This window comes from Trachurus japonicus, chromosome 17 (genome assembly GCF_045865225.1).
Source record: "Trachurus japonicus isolate A0001 chromosome 17, Traja_1.0".
Taxonomy (NCBI): domain Eukaryota; kingdom Metazoa; phylum Chordata; class Actinopteri; order Carangiformes; family Carangidae; genus Trachurus; species Trachurus japonicus.
Window position 1 is genome coordinate 31,643,518 of NC_140923.1, and position 16,277 is coordinate 31,659,794.

At 40.0% G+C, this 16,277-nt stretch overlaps 2 protein-coding genes across 6 annotated transcripts in view; one reads left to right on the top strand and one right to left on the bottom strand.

Moving 5' to 3' along the window:
• Positions 1 to 1,822, bottom strand: part of LOC146971097 (abl interactor 1-like) — a 32,039-nt gene extending 30,217 nt beyond the window's left edge. For both annotated transcript variants that reach the window (XM_085805123.1, XM_085805122.1), the window contains exon 1: positions 1,572 to 1,822. In XM_085805123.1, coding sequence (XP_085661249.1) covers positions 1,572 to 1,688 — 117 coding nt within the window. In that variant the 5' untranslated portion in view covers positions 1,689 to 1,822. The remainder of the gene's footprint in view (positions 1 to 1,571) is intronic.
• LOC146971098 (acyl-CoA-binding domain-containing protein 5-B-like) lies at positions 1,808 to 11,594 on the top strand. 4 transcript variants are annotated; one of them, XM_085805118.1, is made up of 14 exons: positions 1,808 to 1,928; positions 3,330 to 3,440; positions 3,810 to 3,933; positions 4,288 to 4,360; positions 4,883 to 5,030; positions 5,223 to 5,261; positions 5,641 to 5,862; positions 6,789 to 7,004; positions 7,294 to 7,388; positions 8,974 to 9,160; positions 9,912 to 10,126; positions 10,310 to 10,360; positions 10,457 to 10,572; positions 10,692 to 11,594. In XM_085805118.1, the coding sequence occupies exons 2-14, from the start codon at positions 3,338 to 3,340 to the stop codon at positions 10,702 to 10,704; spliced, it is 1,602 nt and encodes a 533-aa protein (XP_085661244.1). In that variant the 5' UTR covers positions 1,808 to 1,928; positions 3,330 to 3,337; the 3' UTR covers positions 10,705 to 11,594. The 4 variants fall into 4 exon arrangements, with proteins under 4 accessions (XP_085661244.1, XP_085661246.1, XP_085661247.1 ...); XM_085805119.1 differs by lacking the exon at positions 1,808 to 1,928 and adding an exon at positions 2,993 to 3,073 and having other exon boundaries at positions 3,323 to 3,440; XM_085805120.1 differs by lacking the exons at positions 5,223 to 5,261; positions 5,641 to 5,862 and having other exon boundaries at positions 1,813 to 1,928.
• Positions 11,595 to 16,277: the final 4,683 nt, after the last annotated feature.

Below are 16,277 nucleotides of genomic sequence, written 5' to 3' on the forward strand. Positions count from 1 at the left end.
AACAAAGCTGTGTTTGCTTGTCAGTATCTCTTCAGTGCATTCAAGCAGTGTAACCTACATTGCTTTTCTTATGACAACCACAGCAAAGTGATCTGACGTGTTGTTACGGCATAATGGCTGGTTTTTCTCGGCACCACAGTCAAAAAATTACCATGCTGGAACACAGTGGGGTTTCTGGTTTTTGCCCGTCTGTCTGTCAGCGGACACTGCTGTTCATACCAGACCAATTCAGCCTACTGATCGTCGACAGTGTCAGTTCACACTCACACCCACATTTACAGGGCACATTCTCACCATGGCAGAGAGACAGGGTGTGGAGGTTTACAACGTGTAACTCTTCAGGGCTTCATATGCACAAGCATTTTATTGAAAAAGATTGTGTCCACTTAAAGCTAGGCTATATGAACCCTAAGGTAATCAAGTCACTGGATTACCTTTAACAAAAATTTCGAAGACATGTCACAAAGAACCCCAGGGCTTCAAATGTTAAAAGAAATCTTAAAAAAATATAAATAAAAAGGATCATAAAAGTAAAGTTTGAGGTGCTTCATTGAAGCCCCACTGCCTTATACTGTAGAACGGATTCATCCTATTGAAACTGATTTAACCATCAGTCCTGATAGTATGCAAAACAAAACAAAAAAATAAAAAAGAGAGCAGGTACACCTTTCATTACCCTACACTGTACATTTGATTACAGCCAAATAATCCATTATGGAGGGTTTTCACAGCTGTAGTAGACACATGATGTTGGCATCCTACACACCTAGGACTAACCCTTTAACGACCTGGCCTACATAATGATGCCCACTGTGAAACAACCTCACACATGACGCATGGAGCCTGTGTTGAAGTCCACTGGGAGAGAATATCAAATGAAAATCTTAGTTAGTAGGTTGTCTTTACTCAACATGGTACAGCTATAGTGAGTTTGCAGTGACTAGGCGATTAATAGTGTTTTTATAGCTATTTCTGATGTGGAAACAATCATTAATACACGACAAAATAGCCTACTTTTTTTTATTCGATTAGTTTTTGTATTTTACGAGTAAATTGTCTCTTGATAGTTCTCACTCGTTAATGTTTCCCATGGAGGAGCAGTATGTGGCCTAAACGTTTGACGCCCGTTAGGTTTGAGTCAAGTAAAATTGATAGATAGTAATATATTATATAGGCTATAACTGTGGGCCAAGACTGTGTCCAGTCACAGGTACCTATGAGGATTCAGTCAATGACAAACCACTTGGTCATAACAACGACACACCCTCTGAAAACCCCCAGCAGCTCCTCGGGCTCAGCCGTTAACGGAGAGCTGGGCTCCGGTGCACGGGGCCGAGCAGCCTCAACCAGAAAACCGCCGAGCACCGCCGCACACGTTCACCGAGCAGCGGCTGATAAGCCGGGAGGAAAAGGCCACTCGGTTTAGCTAGCGGTTTGTGGATCCCTTTCGTTGCGACCAGCATTTCCTGTCCCTGTGGTTTCACTCACTTCTAGCGACGTTTCAGCGCCGCAGACACGACGGAGATTAGAGATAAAGTCCGCGGACCTGACGGCCGCTAGCCAGCTCTTACCTGAACATAATTGTTCTCACAGTATTCCGCAACCCGGGACAGGTTCTGGTAGCTTTCCACAAGCGCTCTTTTGCCGGCAGGGATTTCCTCCTCTAATAGCATTTGTAGCTCTGCCATCTTACATCCCTTTGCATTTCTCTCCTCTCTGTCCTTTCTCAGTGAGGCGCGGCGGTGATGCTGTGGTGGTGTGCTGCTGAGAAAGGGGCTCCCCCGCCTGGCATTGTGGGGCTGCTGGCCTCCGATTCACAACGGTCCGTGACTAATCGCAGCTACGCTGTAAACGAAGAGCTCTGATTGGCCGAAAGGCCCACAGAGGAGAGCAGCTGACCAATGAAACTTCACTGCGATGGTATAGCAGTTAATGGCGATATAAGTATATACGACTCATGATAGTTTAAAATATTAATGTGTGATGTTTTTATAATAATTCTTTGTTCTACCTCTTCTCATTGTAATTACCATCCTTGTTATTATTACTATTATTAACAATACTTCCATTACTGTCATAAACTAATGCATATCATTTTATTTAAAGTAATTATCTTATTGTAGTAATAGTTCCAATTTATGTTTTACTTATTCCTATTACCTTTCATAGTTTGAAATCCCATTCTAATAATCGTCTACATGCATGTGTGTATAGCTTACACAAAAATGTATAAATAAAATATAACATCTTACATTCATATATAAAATATGACCAGGGAAAAAGAGACTATAAAAATAAAGGGTCTCGACTTTATTATTATTCATATTGCACAAGTATTGGTCACTTTTCATCTTACCATCCTAAATTTTAGAGCAGCAACCTTAACACTCACATAAATAGAATAGTTCATCTGAATATGATTGAATTAAAGACATTCCTCCACATTTTAGGCGATTTAGTAAAACAATTTCATGTCTCATCAAAATCTTAGCTGTAGCCTACTTTTATGAGTGTTAACAACTGATTTAACATAAGCCGCTGCCTTTAAATTAAAGACAACAAATTACAACAAACTAACTGACAAAGACTAACAAATACATTATAAAAATGATTTCATGTTTAAAATGATGCACAACACATTTTATTCCATCTGAGAAAATAAAAGACTCATGGAAAACATTCTATCCTAGTATAGTTTTAGATATTCCACATTAAAAACAAAATGCATTAACCCTGCACTTCGGTGTGTACGGTGTTATTATGATAAATCAGTGATAAATAGACGAAAAACCTAATGACACTACATTTCCCATAAACCACCGCTGCTTAAATCCCCACTCAGAGGGGCTTCTGGGACATGGAGGATTAAAGCCTTCGTTGTTGAGCAGTTGTTGAGTCACGAGTCGCTGACTTCTGCTGCATAAAAACTACATTTCCCAGGTACATTCGTGGCTCATCGTTTAGCTGTTTGGCTCATCCTTGACCGGAGTCTAGATTGGCTTTCTGCTGCATATTGCAGCCAGACACCGGGGCTAATGAACTAATTATTGCACCGGCGGATATGAACTTTATGGTGAGTCTCTAATAGATCAACCATAGAGGAAACATTGCTGATAAAGAGTGTAGTGTGTAACCGCTGAATCGACGAGGGCTGATGAAAATGAGACCTATTTTATTTAATATCCCCTAGATTGAACAGTCTACCTCCATAGAGGAGCAGGTGACAGCTAGCTGCAGTGATGATCATGCTATGTTGAAGTGTCCCTCGATGAGCGCTTTCTGAAAAATGCCTTTTATTTTTTATCGGCCTTAAATGATGAAGATGTGAGGACCCTTCATGTCATCCTCACCGGGGCTCAGCATGGCGCAGGAGGACAGACACAGCCTGGAGGCGAAATTCGCCGCTGCAGTTAAAGTGATGCGGAGTTTGCCTGAAGAAGGTGAGAAGTTCCTCCTCTCCTCTGTCCCACACTAAGGATGAAAGAGCCTGAAGTGAAATCTTCACAATGTGCCGCACAGTGGGATGTCTGTGTGTGTGTAAACAGTCAGTGTGATTGACCTATATACTGTCAGTCACTGCTGGCTGACCCTGCACTGATAAGTCTGCTGTGAGGATGACAGCTGATTCAGTCAATCAGTTATTTCTCAGATCTGGTAACAACAGTTGGAGCTCACATGTGTTTCGGTTTAACAGTTCGTGATGTTACTGCATTCTCAAGCTGCCTTCCACATGTGGACTGTGTTTTGTAGAAAAATGAAACAAAATGTGACACACAAAACCTTTCTAATCAACCGTCTTCATCTCTCAGGTCCTTTCCAGCCATCTGATGACATGATGCTGATGTTTTATAGTTACTTTAAGCAGGCCACCTTGGGGCCGTGCAACATCCCCAGACCCAGTGGCTTCTGGGACACTCGTGGAAAAGCTAAATGGTGAGTGTGTATTGTGTGTTATCTTCTTGTGTAATTGTGTTATTCCACATCTAAATTCAGAGTCATGACCAATGTCTGTCAATACTAGGGGCAAGACAACTGGTGCTTCGTTTCACATTGTATTGAAAAGAAAATATTATCCACACAATAGTTACTGAATGCCTCTATAGCCTACAGTTAAAGTCCACATTTATTTTATTAACACCCAGATGTGACTGCACACTATATGTATAATCCTGAAGTAGGGTGATATTCCTGCCTCATTACATATCTCTATAACTGCGTGTTTTCAGTTATTCACTGGTCACTTTCTGCTCAGTCTTCAAGTGTTGAACTCTGACTTTGTGTTGCCAGGGATGCATGGAGCTCTTTAGGAAATATGACAAAGGAGGAAGCCATGAAAAATTATGTTGAAGACATCCAGCTGGTGAGTCTGAATAGAGGAAGCATGCATAATGATAAACACACAGGCATCCCTCTTCACATGAATGTTTTCTGGCATAGTGATAAAAGTATGTGTCCAAAACAATCACATTCCCATCAGCCTCAGCTGCATCATGTGTTTACTGTTAATAAAAAAAATGTTAGCATGCTAACTTGGCCTGCTACCCATCAACAACAACATGTATGTATTAGTACAGGCTCACAGATCTGTAGTCTTTTTAATAATAATGGGTTAATTTATTTTGTGTTTAACCAGGGACTGCTTTTGCAGTCTTCAAATACCTTTGCTCATTTTTCACCTAAAAGCATCAATGTGGCATTCACTTGCTCCACTTAGCTGGTCCAACCAATTTAAAGTCATCCTTTGTAATATATAATCATGTCAAATGAATGTATAATCCTATCCAGTTATTGATATAATTTCATCTTGCCACAGCTAATTATACAAAATGTCATGTTCACATAGTAAATCCCTTTCAGCTTAAACTTTATTATTTATGGTAAGATTTTGGAGACCATCCCGGTCTCAGATGAGGTGTCAGACCTGGTGGAGAGGCTCGGCAGCTTCTACACAGAAGTGGACGGAGAAGAGGAAGCTGATGAAGGTGAACTGGAGAAGAGGCCCTTCACCAGGCCTTTTGCAAAACATTCAGGTAATGTGCATGATCAGAGATGCCAATAATAACTCCACACTCAGAGGCATATCAAAGGAGGGAGAAAAACCCTCTCCACAGAGGCCTCTGCTGCTCATGTGGGGCGTGGTGCTGCTGTGAATGTCTCTTTCTCAGTCACAGAGATTTATTTTTCTGAGCCTAAGCCTGTCTTACATGTCTTTTTATCACTAGATGAGCTGGTCAGAGCATTAAAGAAGCCAACAATGGAAGGCAAGTCTCGTGGTTTTCACTGTAGCTTTAGAGTTGATAGATTGAGTATGCTTATTTTGATATAATTGAGTTGCTTTCATTAGTGTTTCGTTTGACTGATCAAGGGCATCGTTCTAGGCCCAATTTAGAGTAATGCAAATAGACTGCAGGAACTGTGCTGGGTGAATGTTTCCTGTACAGTGTCATATGTGCTGTGAGGCTTGTTCAGTGGTTAGTCAGTGTGTTAGTTGGCTATTAACATAATATCATTATTTACCTTTTGTGGTATAGACGTGGTGTGAATTGTGAAATGTCATGTCAAGTGTGAGTGTGTTATTGCTTCACATGGTGCAGCGTTGCTTAAGAAGACTTAATCAAGAGTGTTTCCCTCACTGTTCAGGCTATGGGGATCTGTGGGATGATATACAAAACCCTCAAGAAAATGACAGAGTTCATGCCGTAGGTGTCAGTAGCGAAGAGGAAGAGGGAGGTAAAGAAAATAGTGAAATCGAGAGCAAAGAGGAAAATAGTGATTGGAGGAGAAGTGAGGACGAGGAGAATTGGCATGAAGAAGATAAAGCTGAAGATGAAGACATGGAGGAAGAGGAGGGGGAAGAAAAAGGTACCATCAGTAGTTGTAGTTAGCTGTTGCTGTTTGTTTTAATGCTGTGAAGTTGTGTGTTGTGCGGTAGAGGTTACACACTGAAACCAACAGAGGGCTGACATCACTACTGTAATCACAACAAAAACAAGAACAGTTACTGTATGACCGTTAAAAGAATCAACATGTATTATTGTTTCACATCAACTTAGGGAGCAAACAGACTGAAAATGAGTGAAATTAAGGCAGTGTTGGCTAATTGGCTCTAGTAATGTCATTATTGGACTTATCTGTGTATTTTGGCCGATAAGATCAGCCAACATTGGACCAATAAATATCTGTACCGATAAATAGTCATTAGTGTACTAAATGTGTATCAATCAAATTCAAACCAGCCTCAGTGGTAGTTCCTGCTGCAGTGGATGTTTTCAGGACCACCTTCCTATTACTCCTGTGTCAGACTTGTTTAAGGCTTTTTTTTATTTCTAAAAAATGATTTGCTTTTATGCAGCACAGATGAATTATTTATACACTCTCTCATTTCTGTGCATTATTGTTATGTCTACACCATTTTTTACACATTTTTTCATCTGTTTATTTTTAGTTTAAAAGGGAAGGAGAGCTGCTACGTGTGTATTAGTAGTAGATGAGGAATGAAAGGAAAGTCAGCACACATTTGCCTTCTTGATGCATAAAATTTTCACTATTTTCTGACAGCCCTGAGTTCATTGGAAGGTATCAGGACGTGCACAGATTCCAGTCAAAGTCAATTTACTGATGTGGTTTCCCTCTGAATACATTCATATAAATGAGAACAAATGTGAAAAGAAAAAAGTCATTTGCTCCAGTGAGATATGGACAGACACAGAGCACATGAAATAGGACGGTCCTCTTTTGTAATCCGTTGTCATTCTCTCTTGACACTGTCTTGTCTTGCCTTGACTCAGCCTGGAGTCCTGATCCAAGGCTGCTGATGGTGGAGGATAAGAGGTGGAGGTCCGACACCCGAGGGTCCGGCAGCAGCGTGGAACCCAGCATGTCCTCCTTCACCAATGGGACACACAGCTCCCTCAACAGCGAGGTGGAGGAGGAGGAACTGGCCTGTTCCACTGGGTCCAGTGTGCAGTACAACCCATACATGCACTTTAATGGACACCTGAGTGGTAAGAGAATGCAGAAAGTGCGTATTTGATGATCATAATGCAGATTCTGTTAAATCCTATATGTGTAGGAATGATCTGAACTGTAAAATATACATGCTGAAAGTATTTAATGTTATTGCATCAAACAAAAAAGACTAGAAAAAAGAAAGTGAAATGAGCAGTAAACTGAAAAATGTACATGTTACTATATAGCCCTCGGGGTAAAGCATATAGCTATAAAGCAACAATCTCTGTAGACCTATGGCATACTGCCAATAAATGATGGAGAGCTGTGTTTTGCACCTTTCAGATCACAGGGATGCGATGCCTGAGAGGAACCACCGATCCACAGACTCGGATAACGAGGAATTCTGCGACTCAATGGAGCATCTAGCCATGGAAGAGGTCTGGAGTCCCTCCTCCACAACATTCATCAACATGATAGAAAGAAAGTCACGAAGAGAATTTCAGTCATTTCTGACCCCTGAATCGTTGTCCTGATGGTCACCCAGTGTTGGGGGGAGCAAAAAACGCCACTAAACTTGATGCAGGCAAACCGGAGTTACACCATGGCTAGACGGCGCTAGGGGTAGCAACAACGCTAACCTATGGGGGCAATTCTTTCAACCACAACAAACACTCAAAAAACAATAAAATATCTATGGTACATGACTGGAGTCCGTATGACACGCCACTGAACTCATATAGTGTACAGTATAAACAGTATAAACTTTGTGTTGCATGTAGCCACTCACCTCAGACAACCGAACTCTGAAACATCCTGGAAAGACATTACTATCCGATCGCAGAGCGCCTGCTCTCCCCGCCACAGAAACAAACACTTTTTCCTTGTTGTGTTGATTTCTTTACAAAAATAAACGGTAGAGCAGTGCAGTGGTAATGCCCAAAATATATCTGACCGTTTATTTTAGTAAAGAAATCATCACAACAAGGAAAAAGTGTTTGTTTCTGTGGCAGGGAGGGCAGGCGCTCTGTGATCGGATAGTAATGTCTTTCCAGGATGTTTCAGAGTTAAGGCCTTTGCACACTGGGTTCGTTTTTTTCGTCCGAAATTGCCGCACCTCATGTTGTGTCGTTCATGTTTACACACCGAGTCCGAAACTTTCGTCCGTCATAAAAGTTTTCGGAACAGGTTCGATTTAATGCGTTTTTCGCATCCGTGAAAGGCCTTTTTGACCAATCACATCAGCGTTTTGAGGCTGGAGAGAGAGAGGGGGGGGATCACCGCTGAGTGAGTATGTGTGTGTGCATGCGTGCGCCAGCCGCTGTTCACCGCTGTTCGTGTGTGTCTGTGTGTGCGCCAGCCGCTGTTCAGAATCATGGAAATTGTCCGTCTTCTGTTTAATGTGTGAGCTAATCAACATCTATCAAACCGGACCACTCACATCCTAAAATAAACTGTTGAAGTGATCATGATAGTTCCGCTGTTCATTTACAAGCAGGCAGATTGGCTCCTCTCAGGATGGACACAATATTTTAATTTTTCTCTTTAATTTCTCAACAAGTGAGAGAACCACAAAGTGCATCACTGCGTGACGATTATTGTCTCCCTCTCCGAAATTTGGAAAAACGCAACGTACTCAGTGTGCAAGGAGCCTGTGCGTAACGTTTTTTGTCGGATGACTGATACGAAAAACGCATGCGAAAAAAACGGACTCAGTGTCCTTTAGGCTGTCTGAGGTGAGTGATTACATGCAAAAACACAAAGTTTATACTGTTTATACTGTACACTATATGAGTTCAGTGGTGTGTCATAAGGATTCCAGTCATGTACCATAGATATTTTATTGTTTTTTGAGTGTTTGTTGTGGTTGAAAGAATTGCCCCCATAGGTTAGCGTTGTCGCTATCCCTAGCGCCGTCTAGCCATGGTGTAACTCTGGAATTCTCCTTTAAACTTGAATTTTAATGTCTTCTGCCTAATTAATTGCTTTTAAATGTGTTGCTGACTAATGTTTTTCTCCCACCAGCGGGTGTCTACATCAAAGGCGCAGTCACCTGGAACAGGATCTGCTTCCATGAAGCAAAAAGATCTTTGGTTTGAGAGCAGCACTACCCTGAATGGTGAAGAGGATCAAGTCCTAACAAGAGAGTCCTACTTTAAAGACGGGATTAGTACGAGTCAACACAACAGCTCGTTGTCAAGAAGAGGGAGAGGTGAGCTTACACTGTGTTGTGCCTTATGTTTCTACAAAGATGTGCTCTCAGTTCCCTTTCCTCAGTAGCAGACAATAGATTAACTGTATTAAAGGGATAGTTCACCCAAAATTCAAATTTCACTCATTATCTACTCACCCTCATGTCGACTAAGAGCTGTGAGAATTTTCAGAGTCCTCCGTGCCTTCTCTGAGTTACGGGGGGGTCCGCGCAGCAGTATTTGTCCATATAATGGTTGTCAATAGATACCAACTTCATCCAAAAAGACACCAAAAAACATCCAAATACCTCCATAGTGCTTGTCTGTAATGTCCCTCTTGTATTGAAGCCCCGACATGAGAAATTGTTCCGCCGGTCAGTGCAAATCACGAGAGATTTGCACTGACACAGGAAGAGCAGTGAACTGAGACACTGGGAGCTTCCACTACAAACAAGTTTAAAAAACTTTTTTTTTTTTTGTTCGGAACAATTTCTCATGTCGGGGCTTCAATACAAGAGGGACATTACAGACGAGCTGTGTGGAGGTATTTGGATGTTTTTTGGTGTGTCTTTTTGGACGAAGAAAGTTGGTATCCATTGACAACCATTATATGGACAAATACTGCTGCGCGGACCCCCCCGTAACTCAGAGAAGGCACGGAGGACTCTGAAAATTCTCACAGCTCTTAGTTGACATGAGGGTGAGTAGATAATGAGTGAAATTTGAATTTTGGGTGAACTATCCCTTTAATCTGTCACAATCTGACTCCAGTTTCAGGTTGCCAGTCCCCACGTGTTACCTGTAGCTCTCAGTGGTGTGTCAGCGCTGATGCTTCCAGCTGCTGCGTGTCCCAGAGCAGACATTCTCTCAGCGCTTCCAGGGGACACATCAACGAGCAGATAGCTACGGCTCTGCTGAGGCTGCAGCGCGACATGGCCAATGTGCTGCACCGGCTGCACACTCTGGAGATGCACAACATATCGCAGGTGAAAGTCCTGCGGGCTTGACTGATGGTGATTGAGATGTCAACCAGCTGTTTATCTATCTAAGAAATGTTTTCATACTGCTCTTGTTTTTCCTCTGGTTAGCGTACATTGAATTGTTTTGTATATAACATTATTGATGACACTCATTATTAGTTATTTATCAATGGATTTCTATATTTTCAGTCAAGGTCACCTTCCCCAAGGCAGGAGGGCTCCTTACCTGTAATACGAAAGGTCTTTAAGAGATATTTATTCATTTTTGTGACCAGTTGGTATCTAAGCAGGAAACAAATTGTCCTTTTAATACGAGTTCTCTGTTTTTTTTTATAGATACTGAGACCGTCCTGGTGGCCTTTTGACTTTTCTCCACTCACTGTGGTGTTGACTGCACTCTGGCCACTGATTGCACATTGGCTTGTCCGACTATACTTGCAGTGGAAGAGAAGGTTAAAGAATCCTCATGAAAAAATAATATCCCATGTTTGTTGTAACTGATTTTTTCAATTAATCCAATTATATTATTGATTTAATTATTGAAACTCTGTTTCACCTTTTCTCCTCATAGGAGAATTCCCTGAGTTGTCCGACAACCTTCAGCATCGCTCAGAGAACATGAACCTGGGATGAAGTTGCTGCTTGTTTTGTTGCTTTGTGACTTTTCGAGTCACCAACACAGACAATTAATGAGACTCCAGTAGCAATGGGAAGTTGACTATAGTTAAATGAATGGTCAGACAGGTGTTCAAAGGGAGACTCTGCAGTATAGCGTAGCATTTTGACTTCATGGACACTGTCTAGGGTTTTAAGTCAAGGAAGACTGATGCATTATGAATGCAGACACATTTTCATTGTTATAGTTAGCTTAGCATTAGGTGGTCTTATTTATGACATGTCTGAAAGATCACTACACCAGCTCAATATACACATGATACACATAACTGAGTTAGCTTTTAGTGGAAATAAGCTCATAATCACATAGTAGGCCTAGCTGTTGATCTTACGTGATAAAAGTGTTTATTTGTTGTATGTTACATTATTTATTTAGGTTTCTTTTCATGTTTTTTCAATGTTTTCTTGTTTTTTTGTCAATATTTTTTCCTGATAAACATGTACATCAGCCTTTTATATTAATGGTCTGACATGTAGGAGTATTTCCTCCCAGACCAAATTTACCACTAAGTTGAAAGATAAGGTTATTTATGTGTAAAGGTGAATGTTTATTTTATAGCTTGAGTGCAATAGCAACAAAGAAAGGAGTTTTTCAAAACATCAAACAAAAAATGAGGGGAGAAAGTTACGTACAAGTACAGACAATCCATATATAGATATATATATATAATCATTCTTGTGTCTTGTCAGCTGTTAAGTGCAATAAGAACGCATTGCAATGCTTTGAAATATACAGTTGTAAAACATCAGTATATTATAAAGCGAATTTGACATGCAATAAATACATTCTTAGAACAAACACATTCATTCTTTGATCTTTGATTTCTGATGCTCAGAACAGAATGAATGACTAAAACTGAAAAACTTCAAGTGTTTGTGTAAAGGGATGGTGACTGTCTGTTAAATAATACACTGCTGAAAAAAACACCAAAATACACTGACTATAAAATGTAAGTGGCATTCATACAGGTGATGTGTTTAATAGATTTTAGTGTTTAGTTTAGTTCATTTCAGTCATGACATGTCACCTCATTGTACAATAGAAATTACATCACACATAAATACAGCAGATAGACCAAACAAAAAGACAAAACAGAAAGTACACAAATCAAAGTAAACGATAAGTAAATGAAGTGATGTAATTTATCAAAGTAATATCACCATTAATTAACAGTGACCTAAATAAATGGAACCAGTCAGTAAAGAAAGGGGGAGCAGATTTGAATGGGAGTCGGGGTACACATTTTGTGACACTGTAACTTAGAGGTCGTATCCATATTTCTTCTTCTTCTTCTCTGTGTGAGTGGAGGGAGAGTGGAAGAGTGGAGTGGAGAGATTGGGAGACTTTTGTTCTTTCTTTTTCTTTATTTACTATCATCTTTTTTCACTACGGTGGGTTTGTTTATTATTGGTATTTTTGTTAGTTTGTAGGGTTACTGTGTGTTAGTGTGGCAGCGCGAGGAGGTGATTTTTGATTAATGTAATGTTTTAGAAAAGTATTAATTAAAAGTTGCCAGACAACGCCACCCTGGGAGTTTCACCCAGGGAAATTTAAGTGAACCAACTCGGAAGGAGAAGGCACTCAGGTTCGCCACAAAGTGAGGCAGAGACAGCAGTTCGAAGGTACAAAAATATGTTTTTATTTTAACAATGGTTTCCTTAAAAATCTACATTAAAAGAAATCATTCACTGGGGGAAATTAAAGGGGGACCAATCAGGGCTGAGGCCTAGTGGTGTGGGTGGGTCAACAAAAGGGGATACCTGGGACACCACACGTGCAGCGAAAATAAGAATAAAGTGCAAACTCAAACCAGTGTAGACACGACACAAAAAGGGGAGGGCACCACCTCCGGACACCACTCCACCACCGTAGGCTCAGCACCTGAAAGGGGGGAGATCAGAGAAACAGGTTAGGGAAAACAATAACAAAAAGGAAAGAAAAATAATTGATTAAGAATGCTGGCTTAATTGCCTGCACCACATGGTTTAGATTAAATAAACTATCTTTGAATATAAAAAAATCTAACTTTATTATTTTTAGTGGTAAAAAATCATACTTGAAGGACTTATCTAAAATTGTAATAGAGTCTGTTGAGATGACAGGTGTCTAATACAAGATTCCTGGGAATTGTTGTTGACAAGAGTTTGAATTGGAGAGATCAGATTGATTGTGTAGAAAGATAAACAAATCTATTGGTATTATAAGGAGGATTAGTCATCTTGTCACTACTAATTGTCTCCTTACTCTTTATTATAGTTGAATTTATCCTTATTTGTCCTACTGTAATATAGTTTGGGCAAGTACATTTCCTTCCACTCTTCACAAAACTTTGATCCTGCAGAAACGCTTTGTTAGGATTGCTACTCGATCAGAGTCGCACATTTCATCTGCTCCTTTATTTCAGAGACTTCAGATTCTACCAGAGGTCAATTTACAATTAGATTTAGAGGTACTGGAACAGTTTCTCCCATTTAGCAAGGAAGTGTTCTGTGAAATGTTTTTAAAAATGTTTAAAAGATCATAAACTGCTGTTTTGTAATCTATTGTCTATGTTGGTATTTTGATATTGATTAGGCTATTATTCTCATTATCATTGTTGTTGTTGCTCATGAGGTCCTAATGGACACATGTACACACGTGCACACACACACACACACATATATTTTTTGTTGTTTTTAAAAAAATATTTATTATTGTTGTCAGTCATTATTCTATTCTATTTTTTTTTTTCAATTAATTTTTTCATGTTATTTTGTTGTTGTTTTTTTCACATTAAACTGTAATATAAGGTGGAGGCTTAAAAATAAGCCCTTTGTGGCTTTTTGCCTCTCCCTGCACTGTCCTATTGTTACCTAGCCTACCATGTTTTATGCTGCATCTTTTAACTTTGTGCAAAAATAAAAATTCAAATTCAAACATTGTCCGGGAGGAAATATACCAGAGTTCACCGGGACAGTGAAGCTGCTGGCTGCGTTTTTCCTCGGCAGAGAGAAAGAAGTAATGTTTGGAGACTCGGACTAAAGGTTGGTCACTGCCAGAGAGACTTTAACCGGTCAGAATACTCTTTTCACGTATCTCAGTTGAGTGTGTTTACATTACACGACGTGAAGTTTTACGAGCCGCGACAGCGTGGTCTCCGCCATTATCTCCGCACATTAGCTTAGCAGTGTTGCTATCAGTTAGCTCCTCGGCAGAGAAACCAGACTGCTGCACAACACGGACACGAGGACGTCGCCACCGGACATTCGTGCGGGACCGGACGGACCGGACGAGCGGACGAGTCGACAGCAGGGAACGAGGACGTGTCACAGGTAGGTAGCCGGAGCTGCGGGAGTCGGCGGGGAGCTGAGCTGTCTGGACATCGCTCTGCGGCCTGGCTGGCTACACCGCCATGTTGCTTCCACACTGAGAGGTTGCGTGAGTACTTGACATTGGAACGATACGAGTGCAGGATGCAGGCACGGGACTGTGTTAAAGCAGACTCGGTTTCAAAGTTAACTCTTCTTCTCACAACTGGATAAAACTTCATGTGCACCAACGCTTCAAATGGGCCCCAACGGTTAGGGAATATTATCCAAGCGCTTGGGTTAGACTTTTTTTCTGGTATCATTATCATCTGTGTGAACTGTGAAAAATACTGTGGTACAGGTGTGGGTACAATTACTGCATTTTGAGTGTACAAAAGCACCAGGTTGATATTTCTATGCATTTGAGTTATTGAAATCACATTCTGAACAGTTAAAAGGTGTGAATACAGTTGAAATATTAACACTAGAACCACCAACATTCCATGTACTCCTAGAACCGCCAAGAGGTCATTTTGACCTCCATTCATTCTAATGCAAAAATGGTAAATGGACTGCATTTATATAGCCATATACATTATATAGCCAGCCAGACACACAACTCAAAACACTTTAGTAATGCTTCACATTCATATACACACACATTCTTGACAAAAAATAACAATAGTCGTTGCTAGGCAACCAATATAGACGACTCTTTAATTTTCTATTTTTTGAACAGTGTGTGTACATAAAAAATTTCAAAATTGTTACAAATTTCTGAATTCATGTCCATTTCTCATGAGAGCAAGGGACTGTCATTGTTATGTTCAATGTTTATGAGTAATGTTCATTTGTTATCTGTTTGACACCTGTTTTAACTGTTTGACAACTTTCTAATATCTGAACTTGTGTTTTGTTGTGGGATGAGGTCAAAATGACTAACTAACTAAATAACTAACTATCTAACTAACTAACTGACAAACTGAGTGACTAAATTGACATTATTTAGCCCAGATTGCAATGATTGGAAAATCAATTTTATACATTTTTATATACACACACTGTTAGAAAAATTGAAAAATAAAGAGTCGTCTATATTGGTTGCCTAGCAACGACTATTGTTATTTTTTGTAAAGTATGTGTGTGTATATGAATGTGAAGCATTACTATAAAGTGTTTTGAACTGTGTGTCTGGCTGCTTATATAATGTATATGGCTATATAAATGCAGTCCATTTACCATTTTTGCATTAGAATGAATGGAGGTCAAAATGACCTCTTGGCGGTTCTAGGTAAAATCACTCTTTTTTTCGTTGTCTTTTATACTAGAATTGTGAAAACGCATAAGATGATGTAGAACACACTTTTAGGAAAAGTCATCAACTGGGAGACATAGGGTTTTTACGCAAACAGAGTTACATGCATTTTAAGAAGCAAGAGAGGTCAAAATGACCTCACGGCGGTTCTAGTGTTAAAAACACATCTAGGTAATTATTTCACAAGTGATTTGGTTTATAAATAAGCTAAAAAACCTCATTCATAGGTTTATTATTTTCATTTAAAAGATTGGGTTGAGCTCAAATTAAAACAAATTCATTTCATTGATCTGAGAGAACAGAAAGAGTTAAAAGCACTCTTTTGATTCATTATTGGTTGGTTGAAGTAAACTAAAAACTGTTCTTTTGATATAAAAAGGGTAAAAAGAAAGCATTTATGCACAAATGAAAATCAAAGTCGTCCAATGAACGGCAGTTGGCGGTTCTAGTGTTAAATGGGTAATTTAGGACCAAATCCAACTCCTCTGGCTCCACCTACAGCCTGTAATTGGATTTGCCAAAATCCACCCGGATGGGAGTGTGCAGTAGTAATGTCCAAAATATCACTGACTGTTTATTTTTGTAAAGAAATCATCACAAAAAGGAAAAGGTGTTTGTTTCTGTGGCGGGGAGAGCAGGTGCTCTGCGATCAGATTGTAATGTCTTTCCAGGACGTTTCATAGTTAGGCTATCTGAGGTGAGTGCTTACATGCAAAAACACAAAGTTTATACTGTTTTACTGTACACTATATGAGTTCAGTGGTCTCTCGTAAGGATTCCAGTCATGTACCATTGATATTTGATTGTTTTTCGAGTGTTTGTTGTGGTTGAAAAAATTGCCCCCATAGGTTAGTGTTGTCGCTGTCCCTAGCGCCGGGT